The sequence below is a fragment of the Silurus meridionalis genome, chromosome 12 (assembly GCF_014805685.1).
Source record: "Silurus meridionalis isolate SWU-2019-XX chromosome 12, ASM1480568v1, whole genome shotgun sequence".
Taxonomy (NCBI): Eukaryota; Metazoa; Chordata; class Actinopteri; order Siluriformes; family Siluridae; genus Silurus; species Silurus meridionalis.
The window spans coordinates 9623822-9648718 of NC_060895.1; the positions used below are offsets into that span (position 1 = coordinate 9623822).

The 24897-nt window shown below is 36.9% G+C and overlaps 1 protein-coding gene across 5 annotated transcripts in view; it reads left to right on the forward strand.

Moving 5' to 3' along the window:
- Nucleotides 1–24897, forward strand: part of grik4 (glutamate receptor, ionotropic, kainate 4) — a 439025-nt gene that overhangs the window by 235426 nt on the left and 178702 nt on the right. For all 5 annotated transcript variants that reach the window (XM_046863059.1, XM_046863058.1, XM_046863061.1 and 2 more), the window contains one exon: nt 16584–16748. In XM_046863059.1, the coding sequence (XP_046719015.1) occupies nt 16584–16748 (165 nt within the window). The remainder of the gene's footprint in view (nt 1–16583; nt 16749–24897) is intronic.

Below are 24897 nucleotides of genomic sequence, written 5' to 3' on the forward strand. Positions count from 1 at the left end.
AGAACAACATAAATTCCACCACCACACAAAAAAAGAAAGGCAGAGAATATGTTAGTTTCACTGCAATTAGCTGCAAGGTGTGAAATTTTTTATTTGAGGGAAGATTAAGTTCAGGTCACACTTAGAGTATAAGAGAAAGAATGTTTAAATGTTTTAGCCAGTATGATTTTTATTCCTGAGGATGAAAACTGTTAATAAACTGGTTCTGGTTTTAATGTCTTCTTGTTTTAACTCTGTGCACTTCCATTGAATCAAAGACAGTAAAAAGTCCTTTGTGCTTCAGCGTGTACGAAAACCTTTATTTATTTATTTATTTTTACCTGGAGACCTTTTCAGGTGCTGTTACAATTCTAAATGCTTTTTATTGGCATTGAGTTAAAAAAAACTTCCACTTCTGCCATTCTGCCTTTTCTTGCATCGTATCATGATGTGCCAAAATTATTTTAGAGCACCATAAATGAAATTTAAACAGTCCATGTCAGGAACATGCTTTGTGTTTAAAGGGTGATCAACATACACAAGCAGGGTGAGGAAAAAATGTTGGTTATTGAAAATATTGTTAAATCACAGGTGCTGGTTCGAAATCTAAAGAAGGCATTAGATTTTAAGTGAAATACTAATACAAACATGCAGAAAGCCTTTATATTTTTTAGTTAGAATTTGGTATATATTCATAAATTTTTATAAAAAAAAAAACCTCAACAGAAATAAGTGAACATAATCTTACTATAATAAAACTATTGACTATTAATGAATTAGCTGTAACACAACTTCTATTGAGCTATTGAGATAGTGGGATAATATACTGTACCTATATACCTTTTCTTCTGTATTTCTCCATATCCAGTACACCTATTCTCTCTCTGTACCACCCTCTCCACCTAGTCCTGTCCTCCTGCCTGAATGAACAAAATGAATATAAACGTATTTAATGTGCAAAGTAATGTTATGTCTTATTAAGCATAAGCTCATTTCAGCCCCTGGTAGGACTTATGGCTCTTGGTCATTCTTATCTACTGTAATTGTGTGACCCATTTAAGCCTAATAACAATTGAGCATCGTCTTGGGTTTTTTATGTCCTTGTTATTAATTAAGGGGAAAAATAAAGCGAGACAGAAATGGCAAAAAAATACCACAGAAGCAAGGTTGTTTACAAGTGCTATAAATTCAACCGGAGAAGGTGCAGAGGAAGTTTTAATTGTTGAATGTCCTTTGTTATTCCACGTTGTCGAGGCATTAAAATAAAAAAAAAATTAAATGCAGTCTTGGCATGTTTCTTCTATTTTGCTTTCCTGCTACAGGCAGCTCATTAACAGATGGCTAATGCTAACCTTATTTAAAATGTATATTTAATGATTACATGGACAGAGTAGAGTTGGTAGTGACTGCATAGGCAGCATTTAGGACAAAAAACAAACCTTTTCTACTTGGCATTGAGAATTATATGTCGTGGATGGTGCATCAGGTAACTGCATAATTTATGGTAAAATATATGACATTTGCATATTGTTTTGACATCATAATAACAAACGTGGTCAGTGAATGATGGCATCTGTTTGTCCAAGATTTGCTTAAAGGCACAGAATAATAATTTCAAGTGACTTATCATTTTTACTGCACACATGCACACAGAAATGATCATAAAAAAGAAAGAGAACTAGTAAACTAGTTTTGACTATTCTTTATTGTCAATAGATAATATGCCCGAGTGGTGATGGGGGGAATTAAGGAAAATGTATGTATAAAGGGAGAGTGTGAGTGCTGTAAAGTATTAATTCTGGATTATGTTTGTTCATGGAAATAATAGAAAAGAAGAATGAAAACTATACAGAACTTATTATCAAGCTTAACAGGACAGTGTCTCTATAACTGCCCTTCAGCACTCTCTTTTAGCTGCTCACTGCAAGAAGCACACCATAAAAATAGGACATTGTTATTCACACACAGTTGTAGACACTCAGTCATTACTCGCTTGTCCTCTGCAACTTCTCCTCCTCACAATGATGTAATAGTTAGGCTTTTTTCCCTGCTTTCTTCTCTACCATTGTTTGATGTGACATCAATGCTTTACGTGTTCACTGTAAAATCAGTCTGTATGTAGCAAGTCTGTGTGTGTGTTTGAACATTCATGAGAAACAATGCAGTACGAGCCATGATGCTTTAATGACTCTTTGTCAGGGAAGCGAATGAGTAACAAATCCCCAGAGTCCAAACAGGCCTCCTGAGAGACCAATAAAGCGTCAGCACTTGGTTGAAATTGAATTCATCCCGGTGCTGTGCCTTATCATGCTCTTCATATGAAGGAAATAATATTTAAAAAAACACAAAAATGTGAGACAAATAAAAGATTAGTGCTAATATCGTATATCCTTTCTCTTACTGTAACAGAGATTTGTAAGCTTAGCTTAATGTTTACTAAAGGCAAGATCGAGTTTATGATTTCCACAGACCTTGGTTTCACCATGTGACCATCTCTTTACATGTTTCAGCTGCTGCGCGGTTGTTGAAGATGCCAAGTGTGGGAGAGAATAGTAACAAGCGCCTGTTTATCTCTGTTTCTGTATTCCCTGTGCACTACCACTTCCTGATTGAGTACTGACAGCTGAGAGTGTACAATCTTATCTAAATGCTTAATAGGTATCAACAGCAGTTCTCACTGGAAGCCTGTTGAATTGTTGTAGTTATGGATGAAGACAAAACAATGCAATGATTGGAGCTTTTGTGAAGAGCCAAAATTAGAATCATGTGACTGTTGTAGCTCTCAGCCATTTAACCTGATTTAATGTTGCGATCAATGTTTTTACACATCAATGTACAATTTTGGTACATTTTAACTTTATGTGCGAGTGGCAATGCTTAAGTTCTGTATGTTTAACCCTAACCCTAACCCTACAGTAAATATTGAGAAAACATTGAGGCCATCTTGGCCATAATTCTAATGCGAAAACGATATTAATAATCTTAGACTGCCTGTTTAAATAAATATGATTGAATTATTTATTTATTAACTCCTAAATGAAGGTACATTGTATTATTGAGTAATGCTAATGCTAAGGGTTCACTATTCTCTGGGCACACTAAATATGAAACAGTGGAAAACAGCATTGCTAGCTATGTATTCATGCTCTGGAAAATTCAACTCGTTTGATTGTGTCGGCCCACCGACTCGATTTGGTTTCAAAACACACTAGTAGCCTAATTTAAACCGCCATGGCATGGGTGAGACAGTTAGGAGTTCCTGCATATTCACAATAATGAGCATGGGCTTTCTTTGTCACAATGGCATCAAGGCCATCTGACCACATAAAAATAAAAGCCACCATGCTTTTTTGTTTGCTGTTGAATCTCAGTCCCAATTCAAACCTTTAGTCTATACGAGATGAAGCTTTCTGACAAAGAAAAAAAATAATAATAGCATACTTCATATTTGTATCTGTATTTACATCTTTTTGGTGAGTATGTTTTATCTGTTCAAGCTGAACAATGTCTTTAAATTTTGGTTACATCCACAGTGTCTGATCTTTCTCAGGAACTTTTATAAGCAACTCCCTCCTCGTAAAGGGGAGCGTGAAGATCAGGTATGTCTAGATCATTCCTGAAGCACTGACAAATGATGCTTTGAAGAAAGTTCCTGTAACCTCATCTACAGCTGTTGATCCTCTGTACAAGTACTTTAAGTCCCACAGCTCATTTCTGGATTTCTGGATTTTGCAGGAGATATATACGGAAAAAGAACTGAGCTTTACTGGTGTACTGTTGTAAAGATAAGTAAATGACACTAAAAAAAAACGAATACTCCCTTCAGTGTGTTGACTTTTAGATGAGAACCATAAGAGATGATTTCTCCCTATTCTTTGTGTCATAGTTCATGTCAGCCCTTTTGTGTCACAGTCTAAAATGTGGGAGGGGGATTTTTTTGTTGTTTTAAAGAAGTTAAATGCCAGATCTAGTTAGCACTTGTGAGTAAAACCACTAAGATGTGCATAACAAACATATTTGTGCTCATGTACAGTGGTGTGAAAAAGTATTTGATTTCTTATTTTTATCACACCTAAGTTGTTTAATTTTTCTAGCCACACCCAGGCCTGATTACTGTCACACACAGGACCTGCCTGACAAAGTGAAGTAGACAAAAGATCCTCAAAAGCTAGAAATCATGCAGAGTTTTTAAAGCTTTGGGACTCCAGCAAACCACAGTGAGAGTTATTATTCACAAATGGCAAAAACATGGAACAGTGGGGAACCTTCCCAGGAGTGGCCGGCCGACCAAAATTACCCCAAGAGCACAGCAAAGACTCATTCAAGTGGTCACAAAAGACCCCACAACAACATCCATAGAACTGCAGGCCTCACTTTCCTCAGTTAAGGTCAGTGTTCATGACTCCACCATGAGAAAGGGACTGGGCAAAAATGGTCTGCAAGGCAGAGTTCCAAGATGAAAACCGCTGCTGAGCAAAAATTTCATAAAGACTCATCTCAGTTTTGCCAGAAAACATCTTGAAGATCCCCAAGATTTTTGGGAAAATACTCTGTGGACTGACGATACAGAAGTTAAACTTTTTGGAAGGTGTGTGTCCCATTACGTCTGGCATTAAAATCATACCAACAGTAAAATATGGTGGTAGTGTGATGGTCTGGGACTGTTGCTGCTTCAGAAAATGGAAGACTTGCTGTGATAAATGGAACCATGAGGTCTGCTGTTTACGAAAAAATCCTAAAGGAGAATATCCAGCCATCTGTTCGTGAACTCATGTAGTTGGAGTGACCAGCTACGGAAGCTTCTATGACAACACGTCTGTCTTGACAGGTCAACCTGTCTGTCAAGACAGACGTGGTGTCATAGGAGCTTCCATCGTTGGTCACGCCCGAAGCAATATCACAATCCCTTACAATATCATTTGCGGTTTTTTTTTCTGTGAGTGACTACATCAAGCTCTCTCAGCACATCCAGTTTCCTGCTGGTTTTTGCTAAACTGTTCATTGTTCGGGCCATCATTGTGTTCCGCCACAGAACGCAAGACCAGTCATACAGGATCGTGCTGAGTGACATCACGAAACTCAGTATAGTGTCACACGTCAAGGCAAAGCCTTCGAAGGGTTAACTACACTGCGAATAGCGATAGACTAATGTGTTGTGACTAGTTTTGATTTGCTCCATACTCAGCCATGTCAATGGACTTTTACCCCCGGTAATTTGTGATCCAAAGAGAGGGAGCACATCTCTTTGTCCAATCTTAGACCTACGTGTGTTAATTAAGCACCTAAGGAAATACTCATTCAAAATGTTGACACACAAAGTGCTCTGTTGGTCGATCCGTCCAAACGATTGGTTTGTAACGTTCGATCTATCAGACGTGTATTTTCACATAATTGTTTACTCGTCTTACAGAACATATCTGAGGTTTGCACACAGAGGCACTGCCTACGAGTTTCAAACCATTCCGTTCGGACTGTCTCGAGCGCCGAGAACTTTCAGCAAATGTGTGGAAGCGGCTCTTTTTACCGTTGAGGAACAACAGGATATGAATTTATCTGATATGCTCCTCATCAAGAGAGCGATCGATCAGAGATGCAGAGAGCGTGGTCACTCATCTCTACAGCTTGGGATTCAGAATAGTTACTATAGTCGAGAGTTACTATGATGACGGACGCGTTCCTAGTGGGCTGTGAATTTGGCCTCCACAGCTAATCCTGGGACATATAAACTACTTGGAGCTGTTTACAGTGTAGTGCTGAAACATTTTCTCACCTTCATTAAAGGCCCAACATGTCCTACTGAAAATGGTCCACTTACATCAACCAGCAGGGAGGCGTACACTCCCTCCAGTTGCATCAGTTGGCAAGAAAACTGATAATGTGATGTGACACAAGGTTCTTATGTCCCAGGCATGTGAAAGAGGGGTGCGGATTTATTGTCCAGGGGAAACCGACTGTATGGAGAATGGAAGCTGCACACCCAAGTGGTGAAACAGATATGGCAGAGATACGGCCGGGCTGTCGTAGATCTCTTCACCTTGCGAGAAAATGCTCAGTGTGCTCTGTACTTCTCTCTAAAGGACAAAAATGCACCATTGGGTGTGGATGCTTTAGCCCACCCATGGCCGAACGTCCTTCTATATGCATTCCATCCACTGACTTTGATTTCCACCACTCTAGTCAAAGTCATGGAACTGGGCTTGTCACTGGTTCTGATAACTATATGCTGGGCATCCAGACACTAGGTCACAGAGATAGTTAAACTGCTGTCAGATCAGCCATGGCCACCCCCTTTAAGGAGTTACCTGCTCTCTCAGGCAGGATAGGTCTCTGGGCCTGGCCCATGAAAGGTGGAACTTGAGTGTGGCAGGTTTACCCCCATCAGTTATACACACTATTCAGAGTGCCAGAGCCTCATCTACTTGCACACTTTATAACAATAAATGGCGAGTCTTTGAAGAGTGGTGTGGCCATAGTCACATTGTCTCTTTCCAGTGTTCAGTGGGAGACATATTATGTTTTCTCCAGGATTTTCTGGACAAAGGAAAGCTTTCTCTACTTTAAAAGTTTATCTAGCAGCTATTTCTGCATGTCATGTCAGGTTTGGCAACTAACCTGCAGGTCGACACCCTTTAATAAGTCGTTTTATGAAAGGAGCACGCTGTAAGAGGTCGGTGTCTAGGCAGATGGTTCCACTGTGGGATCTATCTATGGTATTCTCAACACCCTTTCGAGCCATTGGATGGCATATGGTTGAAATTTCTTTCTCTTAAGATGACGCTGCTTGTGGCTGTGGTAATAGCTGTCAGTCCATCCTGTTTACAGTTTGCCCCAGGGCTCTCGAAAGTTTCCTTTTGCCCTAACCCGGCGTTTGTACCTAAAGTAATGGATTATTCTTATAGATGTCCCATTGCAGAGCTTTCGGCTTTCCACCCTCCTCCATTCTCTTCTCGGGAGGAGGAGAGTTTGGATTTCTTGTGTCTGGTGCGGGCTCTCCATACATATGTCAAGAGAACAGCAGGCTTCAGGGAGAATGATCAGCTGTTTGTGTCTTGGGCTGCTCCTTACAAGAGGAAGCCGTTGTCAAGACAGTGGCTGTCCCCCTGGATTGTTGAGGCTAAATCTCTAGCATATGAATGCAAAGGTTCTCAGGCGCCTGAGGGTCTAACGGCCCACTCTACTAGTTGTGTTGTAGTTGTAGTTGTGTTCACTCGTGTTATCTTTTACTAATATCTAAATTAGTTTTATGATCTGAAGTGTGACAAACATGCAAAAAATTAAGAAATCAGGAAGGGGCAAACACTTTTTCACACCATTGTAGCTTCAAAAGAGGGTTTGATTTAAGGTTTTAATCAAGCAACTTTATTTTGAACACTGATCATTTCATTAAAATAATAAATGTGCATTCAGAATTTGCAAATTAACATTTCAAAGCTACCAACAACTCTATTTTTCTTTCTCAAGAAGAGTATAGAGCTTTTCATCAGCTGCTTGTGAGATGTGTAATATTTGTTTAGTTGTAAAAGAGGCTTTTCGCCAAGATGGCTATACAGAGGAATCCGCAGGTCTTTCAGGTGCAATACAGCACATGATGTTACATATTACTTCTAACCTCGAAAACACTTGTCGTCTCAGCTTGCCTTTTTTCTCAGCTAGTAAAAAGAATTGTAATTAAAAGTATTCTGCTGGCCTTTCTTAAAGCTGAGAGGAGGCAGGTGTGGAGTCGAATATAAATCAGCATTTTCAAGCCTGCTTCGGAAGTAAATGATTTAGCGCTGAGACAGTCATGCATCTTCGAATGCACTACAGGTTATTTAAAATTAATTATCCCTAATCCTGTGCTGTTTTTGCGTTTGGTGATATAATTTATATCGTAAAGTTCTGCATAGTAGTTCTGTGGAGGTTGCTTTTGGCAGAAATATCTACCACACTTCTCTACCACACCAGTCTAAATCTCTGCATGATGCGTGATTCCTTTATATTTTAAATAATTCATTCATTCATTTGTTCATCTACAACCACAGTTCCAAAAAGTCCGAAAAAGGGATGCTGTTTAAAATGTAAATTAAAAACAGAATGCATGATTATCGATGATTCTATAGACACAAACATATCAAATGAGAAAATGTACCATTATAAAGAAAAAAAACTTTGAAGTTTTGAATTTGATGGCCACAACACGAGTCGAACAATGTTTACCACCAAATGTTTTCAAATGGTGAAAGGTTTGGAAAGCAAGCAGGGCAGTTCCTCAGTCCATTTTAAATGAGCTTTGGCCCAAAAATGCTGATGGTGTTTTTTGGATCATGTTCACATATGCCTTCTTTGCATGAGCTTTAAACAGCATTTGAGGATGACAATGCAAAATGTGTTCACAGACAATAATTTTTGGAGGTGATTCCTAACCCATGCAGTGATTTCCATTATCATTCAGAGTGCCTGTTTTTAATGCACTGCCAGCTGATGGCCCAAAGATCACAGGCATCCAATATTGATTTTTGTCCCTTGCGCTCAAAGATTTCTCCAAATTCTTTAAATATTTTGATGTTATGTACTGAGGATGAGGATATATTTTAAAAAGTCACAGTTTGATGTTGAGGAACATTATTGTGAAATTTTCCCCCAATTTAAAGACAGAGTTTTTCACAGATTGGTGACCCTGTGAGCATCTTAAATTCTGAGAGACTATTGCCAATGTAAGATACTTATTTTACACCAATCATATTATTGACTTTTTGCCAATTAACTTAATTAGTTGTAAAATGTTTCTCAAGTTGTTTATTTAAAAAAATGCCTCCATGCCAGTTGATGTGGCCATCAATTTAATTTTTTTTCTTAAAATGGTAAATTTTCTCAGCTTTATTATGAATAAAATATGGGTTTTTGGGATCATCGCAAATCATTAAATTCTGTTTTTCTCACAGTTTACACAGTATCCCCACTTTTTGTATCATCGGTAAGTGCTTTATGTTTTTAAGGTGGTGGTGGATATGGAGAAAAACAGGAATACACCCTATTTGGAACACCAGTCTGTTTTTTATCTATTTTAATCCTTACGTTGGTGCAATTTATTCTATTCATTCTACCTAAAGGCATGTATTTTAAAGAAAGTACTATAAGGAATCACATGCAGACACATAACATGCACACACAAACCCTAACTCAGGAAATATAATTAACATATTCATAATTACTAAGTAATCAAAGTTAATAAAAAATTAATATTGCATATTTCACCTCAAAAATGCATGCAACAACTTCACAACCTACCTACTACGTCATAAGATTCCTGTTGATATTTAGCAATAAATCATTGAAGATAAAAAAATCTATAAATGAACCTTTTATGAATATAATAAAAATTGATGAGGCTACTATGAACATAAATTAGTAAACAACTGTCAGATTGTATCACTAAGCAGCGCTGTGGCGCACTTCTGCGTTTTTGTGTTTGTGTAGCCATGGGTGGTTTTCGAATCATGTTGGGTGTCAGTCCCATGTTGTTTTTGGTTTTTGCCTTCCACACAGGACCTGTTTTGAGTTTAACCACTGATTTGTGTCTGCATTTATACCACAATGTTTCTGTTTGTTTCCTGTTTATTTGGAATCTCATTTTGCATGTATCTGCCTGCTCTTTTATTCTCTCTTTACTGTAGCTGTGCTTGTATTTGTCTCAACCCTTCTCAGTCCTATAACATGACAAATCCAGGTAAAAGAAAAAGCGCTGGCTCCTCCTCCTGTCTGGTCTGTAGGCTGTGCCTGTCTAATGTAATGACTGATGATGATTTTCAAATGAATTTATGCATCATTGCTATTGGTTGATTAGAAATCAATAAGTGACAAGGCATTGTTTTTAATTAGTTAGTTAGTTAATAGTAGTTAGTTAGTAGTAGTAGTTAGTTAACTAGTAGATAGTTTATACCAAAATTGCATATGAATGTCAATTTAAATGGATGCAGGCTCGGAAGGGGATAAGAAGACAAAGTCTTACATCAGTATGTCTCAATAATGCTTACTAAAGCCTTAACGGTTGTTAAGTGTGTGTGAGTGTGTGTGTGTGTTAGTTCTGTCAAATAAAAAATTATAGCACACCTCTGCACCTTACCCTGCAGCAGAGGTATTTCACACTTGTGAAATCAGAACATAAATAAACTCAGCGATGGGGCATGGAGTGTCTTCAAAAGCATGTTTTTGCTCGCCAGAGGAGTGCAGGTTTGTTTTATTGTAAATGCCGATTTTCAGACAACAAGGCTAAGAATGTGTCACCCAGTCACTCAGGTCTTCCCTGGTGTGAGTTTTGCGGTTGGATTTCATCAAACAATTTAAATAAAAAAAAAACACATTATTTAGTAGTTAATGCAGTTATAGGTGGCACCATGATCCATTAGCTGCACGGCCAATCCACTCGACTTGATTAAATAGAGATGACGCACAGTTAAGAAACAGGACATCAGACAACATCGGACCAGTGATGGAAAAGGTTAATGTTCCCACGTCGGAAGTACACACTAATTCCAGTTTTAATTATAACTATAATAATAAGAGAACAGCAAATAGAATTACAATTCAATGTTATAAATGCCTTTTACACTCTTAATTGTGAAATATTCTGAGCGCCTTTCCTCTGTTGTGCATTCAATCGCAGAGCCTTGATAGCTTTTGTCTTTTTCAGCATATTTTGCACAAGAATGAGGATAGATGGGATAAGCATCACCATGCATTGTGATCTGTTCGCTTGTTTACTCCGGCATAAAGCTGTTTCAACTGCATTGTTATGGCATACTATAAATTATTCCTGGTATATTCTGACACATTGTAATAATGATGTAAGAGGAAGCGTTATCAGAATATATGGCGAATGATTTATAAGAAATTAAATGAAAAGGGTATGTGTGTGTGTTTGTGTGTGTGGTGAAGACAAAATATTTCTCCTGCATTACATGGTTTCATGGCTTAGCATGCATCAGTGCTTTCCATTTAGTCGCACAAATCTAGAGTTCTAGACTTTGCAAGAGAGATTTGTATTAAAAGTGTCACTGCAGACGTTTTCATGCTTGTGTTTCTTACTGGTGCATAAAACTGACACTTGATGACCAGTTGTGGTAGTGTGTTCCGAAAAAATTTATAGTAGTCATAAGTCATACACAAATAAATTAGTAGTGTGTGAGTATGAATGTGCACTGCCACTATGTAAAAATTCGGTGTGCAATAAGTGTAATTAATTAAGTATGCAAAGTCAGCAGACATGTCTATCGTACAATATACACATATTGTAGCACTAAGCTGACTCATTGTATAGTCAGATGGCAGTAGGCAAGAGTTACTTCTTGTTCATTCCCTGTTAGAGTGAAACTGCTGTAATTTATGGAGAAGCAGCTTTTTTTTTTTTTTTGGCCAGTATTAAAAAAAGGGAATGTTTGCAATGTTCCATGTTGCTTTCAATTTTGTCCACCATCCACCTTTCAACCTCATCCTCCAGGTTTGCAGCTAGTGAACGCAAAGAAAATGATTATAATTCCCTCTGCCATAAATGTCCAAAAACAGTCTTGAGGTCAGAGTATCCAGACTGAATTGGAAATGATGCAATTTTCACAAGAAGCAGTCATCTGACCAACCAAAACCCTTTTTCTATTGCTCTACAGCAAACACACTTGATAATCTCCACTGCACTCATGACTGCTTCAGACAATATTCAATAATGACTGTTAAACATGGGATGACTTGCAGCTTTTTTCCACCCCAATGATTATCTTGCTTTGCAAAGCTCACTGCTTTATGATGTGAAGTTTCCTGTTGGTGCATGAACATGCATATACACATAAGATTGCAAGATTATAGCCAGAAACGTTTACGAAGTATATCTGATGCTCAGTGGCTCGAGAGGGTAGCATCCATGGCTAAAGCTATTTACCATTAATCTGTGTTGCATCCAATATTAAATGCACTACAGCTAGGGGAAACACCTTGAAAAAAAGTGTTATTTTTTTTACCAGATTAACACCACTCCCTTCTGTAATTCGATCCAGTTCTGAGATTTTGCTCAACTCTTGGTGATCCTTGTCTAATAGTTTGATGTCTGATTTCATGCTGCTGGTTTGGTGTCTGGCACTCTGTCCCAATACCCAGCAGAGGGCCAATGTTTCTATTTGGCGCTCTTTGTTACGAGCAATGGGGGGTATAGGCTGGGAAAATAGCCCAGCTTCGGCTTTCCCTGCTTTTTTGTTGTTGAAGAAATACCACACTATAATCACACATAAATTCCTTTGGTGCTCATCATTATTTCTTTGCTTGTCTCCGTTGTTAATTTTAATGCAAATTCACTATGGCGTGCTACTTTTTTTTTTTGCTAATGTGCTAGCAAAGTATTTACAAACTGTGAACTTTTGAATAATGTAGTGCTGGGCTAGATATCATGTCTATTTATACTATTTAATTACTCATGGGTGATGGAAAATCAGTTTTCTTTGTAAGTGCATAAGCTATAATTTAAGATTTGTACATTGTAATTCAGTTCATTTCGCCATAAAGCATATTTGGATGCTTTCTGCAGCATTAGGAACAAGCACTCTGATGCACAGCATTGAAGAAAACCAATTTATTATGTGTAAATAAACCTCAGAAAATTTATAGCTGTTGTAATGGGTCCTTTACATCTATTTCTTTTTCAATTCAGTGATTAGACTGAAGCTGTGTCTATGCTGTTTGAATTGATTCACATGCCTGGAAATAATCTTTAATGCCTGGCTGACACATTAACTTTTTATGTATTTTTTTTGTCTTTGTTCCCATTTCTTCTATTTAAACCCTTCTTTGACTGTCGACCATTTTTGCATAGTTTTGAGCCAAAACTAGATTTCCAATGGAATGCTGAATCTAAACGAAAGTTATTTATTAAAATAAAGCCCAGATTGGGATATTAACATTTGTAGAATGCCTATTACCTACTCAGGTATGAAAGAATTTGGCCCAAAGTGCTAGGGGGAAATTTATTTATTTATTTTTTATATTTTTTTGAGAGCAAGCAAGTTGGGTTTTTTCCTCTGAACAAAAATTATTGATTGTGTTGACTGCATACAAGACCCCTTTTTTCTTATTTAAACAAACTGACATGTGCTGGACCAAATGGGCATGGGAAAGAGTCTATAACAAGATTGGCAGGAGACCCATATACACACAGACAAGTATTTCCTCCTAGTCTGTGATTGTCTCAGACACATTCTACATTTTGATTTGATTGTTTAGTCATTCTGGTTATTTTCTACGTTACAACTTGTTTTGCACTAGGAAAAAAAAACAATTATTCACTGTGGCGTCTTTAAGTGTACAAAAGGCAATGGTCTATAAAAGCTCCCTCCTTCCGCATGCAGGAAAAAAAGCTTATTTTGATCATTTTTGTGCAATTTTGTCATTCTGTAGTGGAATGTTTAGCAAATGTGCCATTTGATGATATGGGTAAAATTGCTCAGCTAGATGACTTGGCAAATGATAGCCAGATAGGGAGCTGTCTGAGTACTGCAAATGTTTTGTCATTGTCATGCTGCCTTGATACACACTAAATTACTGACAGATTACTCATGAATATATTGTGAAGCATTCTTGCTGTGGCTGATGATCTTGGTCGTGCGTTAGATCATTAAATTAGATCCCACTATTAAATAAAAAAGATTACAATACAGAAGATCACAATAATAGCGTTCATATTAACCTGGAAATGAAACATCACCCTGCTAGTGTCTGGTTCTTTCACCCTGTCTGGTTCTAATCTGTAGTGGAAATCCGACATCTGTGTTCAGAGCAACAACAGAAGAACAAGTCATTAGCGCATGTCATGACAGCTAGGTGAATGAATCATTCTGACACATAGAGTGTCAAGTAGGAGCTTGAGATTGAGAATAAAATAAATGTCCTACTATGATATTATAGGTTTAGTTTTGCTGGCTTTGAAACAATAGCTGCATGAAATCAAAAGCAGAACTAAAAATTGAACCAGGCTGGACCTTGTCTGTTTTTTCTATTATGGTGTCTAGAGGTATATAAAAAGATTGCTTTCAGACTGCTATAGATTGATATGGATGGCCAGGTTTTGACCTTCAATAAGGTCAAAGCAAATACAGCAGTTGGCTTCAGACCTATTATTACTGTAAGCAGGAGTTTGGTCTTGTATTAGATGGCATATACACAGGATATTTATAGAAATTAACAGTTATTTAGAAAATGTATAGTAACTTAAATACTATCTGATACAAGGCCTGTCAAAAGTTTGGAAATACCTTTTATTACACCTAGCCATTTTTTTTAGGTATGATTATGCACAGTGAATGACTGAAAGACAGGTCTGTGGACATATGAGTCCAAATTTGACATTTCTGCCTCAAACATATGTATAGAGAACAGGAGAGAATATGCTTGCAGACTGCCTCACCCTACAGTCAAACATGGAGGTGAAAGCTTAATGGTTTGGTGTTGTTCTGAAGCAGGGAAAGTTGGAGACCCATTCTGAGTAAAAGGAATACTAAACCAAAATGGCAATGCAATGCAATTTCATCTGGACTGCAGCTATTTTGGAACCAAATTTACCATACAAAAAGATAATGACCCAAAGCATACATTTAAGCTCTATAAGCCCTATTTACAAAACAGACAGTCAGCTGAAGTGTTATCTGTCATGGAATGGCTTGCCCAGTCACCGCATCTAAATCCTTTTTAATTGAATCACAAGGTCAGAATCTACAGAAAGTGAGGAACATGTTTAACAAGAATAATGGCAAAATATTTCACCTGAATATTTGGAGAAACTAACTGTCCTAACTGCTAACTAACTGCTAAGGGAGTATTTTTTCAATGTGCAAACATCTGTATATTTATATATTCTTTCGGTCATAATAAATCATACTGGAATTGTTTTATCTAACTATCTTTCTATAGCTACAACAACTATTCACATTGAAGATTATTCACAATCATTTGGTAGCTACAGTAGATAGCTTATCTCATACCTGGTCATTAATAACAGTTATCGATAAGCACATGAATACTGACACAGCTCAAATAACTTACTGATGCGTTGATGCTTGGAATGTAAGTTTACAGTTTATCAGTAATCCAGTGGTGTCTTTTGCAAGCTGTAAAATCCATACTCTTGGGCCTGAGGGAAAATGTACCATTTTGGCCAAAACATTTTCTTATAGGACCTCATTGAGCCTTAATCAAAAACTGGTAAGTGTCAATAATGCTATTACTGGAATGACTTCAAGAATCAAAATTAGAGTTCATGGAACAGGTGAAAAACACAAGCAGGCAAAGTTAAATAGTAGAGAGTATAAACGCGGAAATAACAACAAATAAAACAAGGAATTCATTATAATGGTGATTTAGGTGATTTAGTCTTAGTTAATAATATAGCAGGTCCATAAACAAGAGGTTAATATTAAGTAATATGGAAAAATTGTTCCTGTTTTGTTTTGCTTCATTGAATGACAAGAGTGAGAACATTGTCTGATGCCATGTAACACACCCAGACAGCCTGTAGGAGTCAAGTGAAAGTGTAAAAATTGGTAATAGAATTAGAGTGATGGTTTAAAAAAATGACCCATTGATAGAATTGGATTTTTATCTAGTGAATACAAGCAAACAAAAAGATATGCTGTGGAATTTGTTAGTGCTGTCATATTAAATGTCTGCACTGTTAGAACACTTATACAATCAATAAAATGGACTGGAAATAGCTGCTATATATTAGAAAATAAGATTTCTCTTTGAAAAATGACACAGCATGAAGTACATATTCAAATTAACCAACTACTGTACTCTAGAACCCATAAAAACACTGAGGTAACAAACAAATGACAGGACAAGGCAAAGATAGGATTTTAATAGAAACAACAAAAAAACATGTCATAATAAACAAGAACAGAAAGCGAATAACAAAACACACAACATGAAAGTAACACAACCCATGCTGGGAACTGTAGAGCATGTTGAGAGGGGGATATTGAGAGCAGGGCTAAGGATAATCTTTCTGTAGAAAGTCTAGCTAATCAGTTTTCAAAGTTATGACAAAGCTAAAACGTGGACAATTAAATTTGCAAAAAACTTACTGGTGCATTATCACTGCCAGTTTATAATATTTATGTAGTTGATTAGCTGTCAGAAGAAAAAAAGCTAATTTGCATCTATTTCCGATTTCTGTAAAACAGATTCTTTTTATTTTTGGTGTCACTACACTTTTTTCTTCCATTTTTTTCAGCATTGGATTTTGCCATTTTTGTGTGTCTAAGTACTGAAGATAGAGGTAGATTGAAAGTGCCTTGAGGCTGTGTATAATGTGACTGACAAGAGTCTCAGTGTGACTAAAGGAGTCTGTCAGTTCCTCTAAAGACTTACAATCTTCAGGTGTACAACACAATTGCCTTGATTGTATTGTTTTAACAATAATGTGTCATCATTTTGCCCTGGTATACAGCCTCCTATTTACATAAAGACAGTAAATATACAGAGCAGTACCTCTCATATGTTGGTTGCTGCAATAACTACTGGGATTTTGGAAGGCTTCTCTGATATTTCTCCTTATACTCTCTCTGCTTTTTTCTTATCTCTCTTCCCCTTAGCTGCAATCCTCGATGATCCAATGGAGTGCAGCCGGGGGGAGCGCTTGGCCATCACTCTGGCAAAAGATAGCATCAACCGTTCCAGCAACCGCTCGACCACAGGCAAACTGGAGGTGGACATCTTTGAGTTGCTCAGAGACAGTGAATATGAGACTGGAGAGACCAGTAAGTAGCATGGGGGAGAGCTTGGCCTGTAGATGCATGATTAAATCGTGTCTCTTGGTGGCAAATTAGTTTGCCTTGTCAGTTCCGCTTCATTCGCCTGCACTTCTGTTTCTGTTTGCAGAAGAGGATGGATCCGTGCTTGACATGATCAATCTAATGAAATAGGCATCCTGTGTAATGGCAAATGTATGTGCAGTAAATAATGTGCTCATATAAGATGGGACAGAAAGTGATTATAGGTGTGGATGGATTTTCCAATACCCCAGTTGAGGCCCCTTTAATGGAATAGTGAAAGATACACTGCTCAGGTATTCATAACGCTTTGCACTTAGTGAGAAAATATTACAAATAGCAAGCCACATCCGCCAATGTTTTGATAAACAAAAGAAAACACAAGTAAAACAACAAGTAAGAGGTATGCATCAGGATTAAAAACAAAACACAAAAAAAACATTAACACTATTCACATATGAAAATCACATCAAATGATTTCCTTTCTCCACAGTCCTAGCTGAAGAATTTTGAAATTCTTTTAGAATTATGTGCAAAAAACTAATAGCGTTAACTAATGCCGGGCCCACTGTGCAATTATTATAGTCCTTTGCGATTGTTCTTTGTCAGACCGTACAAACATGATCCACATGTCACACTGTAAGACCTCAGTTGTCATAATGTCAGATTGTATCACAGTCAAAAACTGACGCACGCAAGAAAAGACTTTCATAAATCCGTGACATGTTCGTCAGTTTTAGATGGATGACTTGCTCATATAATGTAAGGTCACTTAATGATGACAACCTTTATAATGTTTTATGGTACATCAAATGTTTTAGAATTGCTTTAGTTCTCCTCTCCTGAGTAATACCAGCAAGATCCTATATATGATCTTTGTGGACCATGGCTTTAACAGTCAGATGTGGGGATGAAGATTTCCAGAATTTTCTATAGAAACAGCTAAAAATATTTCTTCTTCTTTCAGCTTCTCCCATTAGGGGTCGCCACAGCAAGTCATCCGTCTCCATACAACCCTATCCTTTACATCTGCCTCTTTCAACCCAACTACCTGCATGTCTTCCCTCACCACATCCATGACCTCCTTTTGGCCTTCCTCTTTTTCTCCTTCCTGGTGGCTCCATCCTCAGCATTCTCCTACCAAAATACCCCATGTCCCTCCTCTGCACATGTCCAAACCATCTCAATTTTGCCTCCCTCATCTAAAACATTCTACTGTCCCTCTAATAAACTCATTTCTATTCCTGTCCATCCTCGTCACTCATAACGAAAACCTCAACATCTTCAGCTCTGCTACCTTCAGCTTGACCCCCTGTCTTTAAGTCAGTGCCACTGTCTCTAAACTATACAACATAGCAGGTCTCACCACAGTCCTATAAACTTGCCCTTTCACTCTTGCAGATACTCTCCTCCACCCACTCCACCCTGCCTGCACTCTTTTCTTCACTTCACTAACACACTCTCCATTACTTTGCACTGTTGACCCTAGGTACCTGAACTCCTCCACCTTCACCACCTCTTCTCCCTGCATCACATCACTCCACTGCCCTTTCTCTCATTCACACACATGTACTCTGTCTTACTCCTACTGACTTTCATTCCCCCTCTCCCCAGTGCGTATCTTCGCCTCTTCAGGCTCTTCTCAACCTGCTCCCTACTCTCACCACAAATCACAATATTATCCGCAAACACATAGTGCACGGAGACTCCTGTCTGACCTCGTCATTTAACCTGTCCATCACCACTGCAAAAAGGAAAGGGCTCAGAGCCGATCCTTGATGCAGTCCAACCTCCACCTTGATCCAGTCTGTCTTTCCTACTGCACACTTCACTGCTGTCACACTGTCCTCATACATGTCCTGCACCACCCTCACATACTTCTCTGACACACCTGACTTCCTCATACAAAACCACAACTCCTCTCTTGGCACCCTGTCCTACACTTTCTCTAAATCCACAAACACACAATGCAACTCCTTCTGACCTTCTCCATACTTATCCATCAACATTCTCAAAGCAAATAATGTGTCTATGGTGCTCTTCCTCAGCATTAAACCATACTGTTGCTCACAGATGGTCACCTCTTCTCTCAGCCTGGCTTCCACTACTCTTTCCCAGAGGTGGCAAAAGTACACACATCCTTTACTTAAGTAGAAGTACAGATACTCATGTTTTAAAATACTCGGGTAAAAGTTGAAGTACTGATTAAACTTTTTTACTCAAGTGAAAGTAAAGAAGTCTTGGCTCTGACATGTACTTAAGTAAAAAGTAGTTTGTGTCGCCATTATGAGGGAAAAACCCACAAAACGCCACCTAGAGGGTTAATTGTGTAAAACATGGCGGATTTTGTGTTTGATTTGAGACTTGGCGCATAAATAAAACAAAAGTTTACTGATTAAAAATATTTATTTATTATTGTATTATTTTATATCTAAGTAAAGAAAGGATGTCGTGGATAAATGTATTTTTTTCCGAAGGTTTTAATCTCCCCTCTTTTATATTTAGATATTTATAAAAATGGTAAAAACAGAAATGCGCGCTGAATTAATGGCGCGTTAATAACATTTAGTGCCGTTTACAATAATTTTAATTTTGACAGCCAAATATATATATATATATATATATATATATATATATATATATATATATATATATATATATATATATATATATATATAATAAATACAAAACTAATTAAAAACTTTGTTACCGAATGAATGCAGAGAAAAGATGATGATGATCATGAATGTGTCTGTTCTCAGTCATGTTTACATCACTGACTCCCTCTGTCTCATCCACGTTACCCCCAAACTTCTTACTGCCTTCTGCCTGCTGATTCTTATCTTCGTAAACTAGTCTACATCTGTCGTGAGTGAGAGACAGTACATGATACACCAGCGGATTGAAAAAGACGTGCAGTAACAGGAAATCGGTTGTTCGGCTGAAATCGACGCGCAGTGAAAAAAAAATATATATATTTGCACCAAATCAATGGATTAAAACTAAAGTAACGAGCCGGTTTTGAAAATGTAAGAAGTAAAAAGTACAGATATTTGTGTAAAAATGTAATGAGTAAAAGTAAAAAGTTGTCTAAAAAATAAATAGTGGAGTAAAGTACTGATACCAGAAAAATCTACTTAAGTACAGTAACGAAGTATTTGTACTCTGTTACTTCCCACCTCTGCTTTTTCCCATACCTTTATGGTGAGACTGATCAATTTAATTCCCCTGTAGTTACTGCAGGTCTGCACATCTCCCATATTCTTAAAGATCGGTACCCGCACACTACTTCTCCATTCCTCAGGCATCCTCAAAAGTTCGAAGTAACATTTCAAAACACTACACACAGTTTGTACTAATAAGTTACATAAAAATGTTTGGAAAAATTATTTAATTAATTTAATTATCCATTTAAAGTAGTAAATAAAACATTTATGACAAGTAATTCACAATTTCTGTTGAGTTTACAGTAGAGTACATGTACAATTCCCCTTAAAATTACATTTTAACCAATGCCGACCTGTGCATTTTTAGTTAATCTGTTCCCACTTAAGCCTCAGATTCATTAACAGGGTTAAGGGATTTGCTCAAGCCCCCAGGAGTGGAAGCTTGGGATTTTAACTCCAACATCCAATCCTCAAACACTCAGCTACTACCTCCTTATTTCCCTAGCTTTATGTTTGATGTGACCTTCTTACCTCAAGATCAAAACAGGGACCAGAGTTACCCACTGTTACTGTTTGAAATTTAGTATATTGGTTTAATTTGTTATCTAGCTTCCTAGGTTTAATTACACAGCAATAGATGTGTTATATAAATATTTTACACTGCAGTGCAGACACTATTTGCTTTTAATTCATCAGGAGCACTGACAGTAACACAAAACATAAATTATTTGATCGCTGTATGATTTTATGCATGTTTGGATGATTAAATAATTTAATGAAGCAAGAATGAGTGTGTTCCTATGAAATTCAACAGTGAGTATATGTTGGAAAGTGGTAGCTCAGCGGTTAAGGTGTAAGCATTAGCCAAACATCTGCAGAATGCGGTAAATGTAAGTATAAATTTCTTAGAATTTGCTTTGGTATTTTGTATTTTACTTGCTACGCATATGCTAACTATACTCTACAAAGTTCAGGATGTAGCAGTGATCTATTAACTGTACCTCTAAACATAATTGAGTTTTAAATATGAAAATATATAAATATATACTAGTGTATTAATATAAGGGATAATATTCTTGTAAGTAATTGCTAAACATGACGTGAATCTCTCATGCTGCGAATAAAGGGTTACACCATTTGATATTTATTTTTATCAGCACTGAACACCCTATTATTCACTGTCAAGCTGAATCTTTCATCAGACATGTTGATATGAATGACTTTTGGTGTTAGATGTTTAAAAAATTAATCATGCCTGGATCTATTCCATCTGCTGAACTTGCTCTTTGTTCAAATTTCTCTTTGTGATTTAAAATGTATTAAAATAAAATGTATAAACAAAGAGCCATTTAAACTGGTTTAATATTCATATAATGCTAATGCTTTATCTACAGTATCTACCTAACTTCTGTACCTACCTACATAATCACCTACCTACATACCTACATGCTCACTGAGACTGAACAGTTTAACACTGGAATTCATATGGCTCAACATGTCTTACTTTCTAAGGAGTTTTTCTGCTTGTCACAGCTGTAAAGAGTGCTTATTCGAGTGACCATAGCCTTCATGTTATCTACAACATTGTCTGGCCATTCTCCCCTGACCTCTCTGACAAGAAAGACATTTCTTCTGGAGAAAATCTGTTATGTTATTTTTTTCTTATTTATGTGTAAACTCTACACCCTGGTATGTGTGAAAACTCTCAAGAGATCAGCAGTTCCTGAAATATTCATACAAGTCAATCTAGTACTAACAGCCATCACACAGTTATAGTGGTCATACATTGCATTGGTGGCCATGGGGTCACATTTCCCTCATTCTGAACTGGAATAAACATTAATTACTGCTAAGTTTTTTGCACTGAGCTGGTGCTACATAATTGGCTAATAACACTTTGCAACATTTTTTGTTTTGGTGCTGTGTAGGTGTTATTTCCTAATTGGTTATACTGCAAAAGTATAGAAAAAGGCTATTATTCTACTCAAATGCCATCACTGCACTGGAAATTTAGTCTTCTGAGACAATTTGTCATAGCACTAGATAAGAATTTGGCAGCTGAGTACCTTCAAGACATCTTTTCTGAACTGTCTGAGGAAAAAATCCTTTGTTGGACCACAGATGACAAATTTCCCCATCAACTTGACTTTGAATGAGTTGAATGGCTTGGGAATTTTCTGTGGAGGTTTGGGGCTTTCTAGCCAATCACAAACCTGAAAACTGTGAGGAGCTGTTTGAAACTCTGGTGAAGAACATCTGATTGGTTAAATAAACAGACCCATTGCTAATATAGACTAAGGTACATGGGCCAGCACTACTGAGTGTGAAGGCCCTGGGCAGATTAGATTGACACGGAGCACAAAGAAGCTGAAATCTGATTGGACAGAAAATTGATGCAATTAATGTGACACAACATTCAAAAGTTTTCTTAAGCAGACCAAATGCATTTCATTGTCTCTGAATGTTTTTTAAATGCTTTATGCAGTGAAATTAAACAGAATCAACAAAATAATGTATTATTTTATATTGTAAAGTATGTCACACTAAAAAGACTATTTAACCATCCTCTCATATAATAAAACCACACTGGTTTTCATGATGATAGAAAACAAAGCTATAATTGTTTTGTTTTTTGTACGATTATATATATTATTATGTGTGATTACTCAAAAGAGCTTTATAGCACATGAAACCTAAAATTAGGTTGTGCAAGATTTAAATAGATTAAAAAAGAGAGCGATCAATATAGTCACGCTGTTATTTAGGTAGATTTCAATAAGTAAATTTAGTGAATAATGCAATGTATAAGTTAGTAAATAATGCCAAGCTTGTGTTCTATTCTGTGATGCACTGCAATATAGAGAAAACTATGACATTGGATTGTACGACTGTCATACCATTAAATTTTCATACCATTTCATTGTAAGCAAGTTCACTCTTCTCTTCACTACTGTCACTCTTTGTTTCTTTTACTTTTATCCCAGTATGTACCCCAGTGTACTGAGTGTGCACACTGCACTCAAATACACCATCCAATATTTTGTTCCTATTCACTGTGGGAGGCAATGCACTGTTCTGACTGCAAATAATGGTCCACAAAGATTGTTCCTCCCAAAAAGCATCTATTAAAAGTTATTTATAGCAGTATCTCGCTTCTCTGTAGTGTAACACCTTAAAGTATCCGAATGAAGTATCAAACTGTCAGTGTTCTTGGTGAATTAAAAGCAAAATGTGTCCGAATATATATATATATATATATATATATATATATATATATATATATATATATATATATATATATATATATATAATAAAATTCGGACACAATTTACACTGGTACGCTAGATTACAAACTTAAATAAATCAGCCTACAACTCTGTTGAGTTTTTTTTTTTTAACAAAGCACACTTGGAAAGAGTTAGTTTAAATGTTTCAGGAAGAGGTGGGTCTTTACCTGTCGCTTGAAGATAGCCAGGGACTCTGCTGTTTGGACATCTAGGGGAAGTTCATTCTAACACCCTATTGCCAGAACAGAGAAGAGCCTTGAAGTATACTTACCTCTTCCCCTGAGAGAAGGTGGTACCAGTCGAGCTAATTCTGTATCATGCATTGAGGTTTGTAAACAATTGTGTGCTTTCATCTTCGTTATAACGATTTGGGGAAACCTGGACTCTCATCATACATTCTGAGACTTGGTACACAGCCCACAATTCTGTAGGTTTTTATCATATATACAGTATTTATTTAAACACAACACAAATTATCCACTATTAGACTTTGTTTTCATTGCTTGTTCTTTTTGCTCTTGACAATATGTAACTCAGGACCAAACAACACCAGTTGCTGAGTGTCATTTCACTTTGAAAACACTACTACTAAAGAGTACACAATAAAGTGAAGCTTTATTTCTCACTCACCTCCACGGTTCCTGATGTCTTTCTGTCTTCTTGATTGCTTACACTGTCTTATCTTTATAGTTCATAACACTCCTGAATATAAATTTACACCCAGAGGTGGCAAAAATACACACATTGTTTACTTAAGTAGAACTACAGATACTTATGCTTAAAAATACTTGGGTAAAAGTTGAAGTACTGATTATACTTTTTTACTCAAGTTAAAGTAAAGAGGTTTGGGCTCTGACATGTACTTAAGTAAAAAGTAGGCATTGCTACTACTTATTTTAGTGTCATGCTGGTAACAGAACCTCACATCATATTAATATTAGGGCTGTCAATCGAATAAAATATTTAATCGCAACTTAATCACACATTTCTATCTGTTCTAAATGTAAGATATATTAATACTTCATGTTTTTAATATTCTAAGCAACATGGACATGGAGAAATATGGATGCTTTATACAAATGTATGTTTATTATTAGTGAAACCAATTCTAACATTGGTTAAAGACAAAATATTCTTGTAAAAGTTCTAAAGTAATTCTCGTGTTTTAAATGACGTAAATCATCCGGACACCAAACGGAACCTTTGCTATGTTGGAGAAACTGCACCTAGTCAAGTCAAGTCAAGAAGCTTTTATCATAATCATACCGATTGATGGTATGGTATGGTTTGTTTCTTTACACGCCATTATGAAAAAAAAAAACACAAAACACCACCCACATGGTATAAACTGTATATATTCACACAAAACTAATTAAAAATGTTGTTACCTAATGAATGTATCCAGGCTGAACATGCGCATATATAACACAAGCAAAGAAAAGATGATGATGATGATGATGATGAGGTGATGTGTCTGTTCTCAGTCATGTTTACATCACAGACTCCCTCTGTCTTATCCACGGTAACCCCAGACTTCTTTTTACCTTCCGACTGCTCATGCTTAGCTTTTAAAACTGTGTTGAGTGAGAGCCAGGACATTATACACCAGTAAATTGAAAAAGACACGCAATGACAGGAAATCGGTTGATGGCTGAAACTGGCGTGCAGTGAAAATAAAAAATA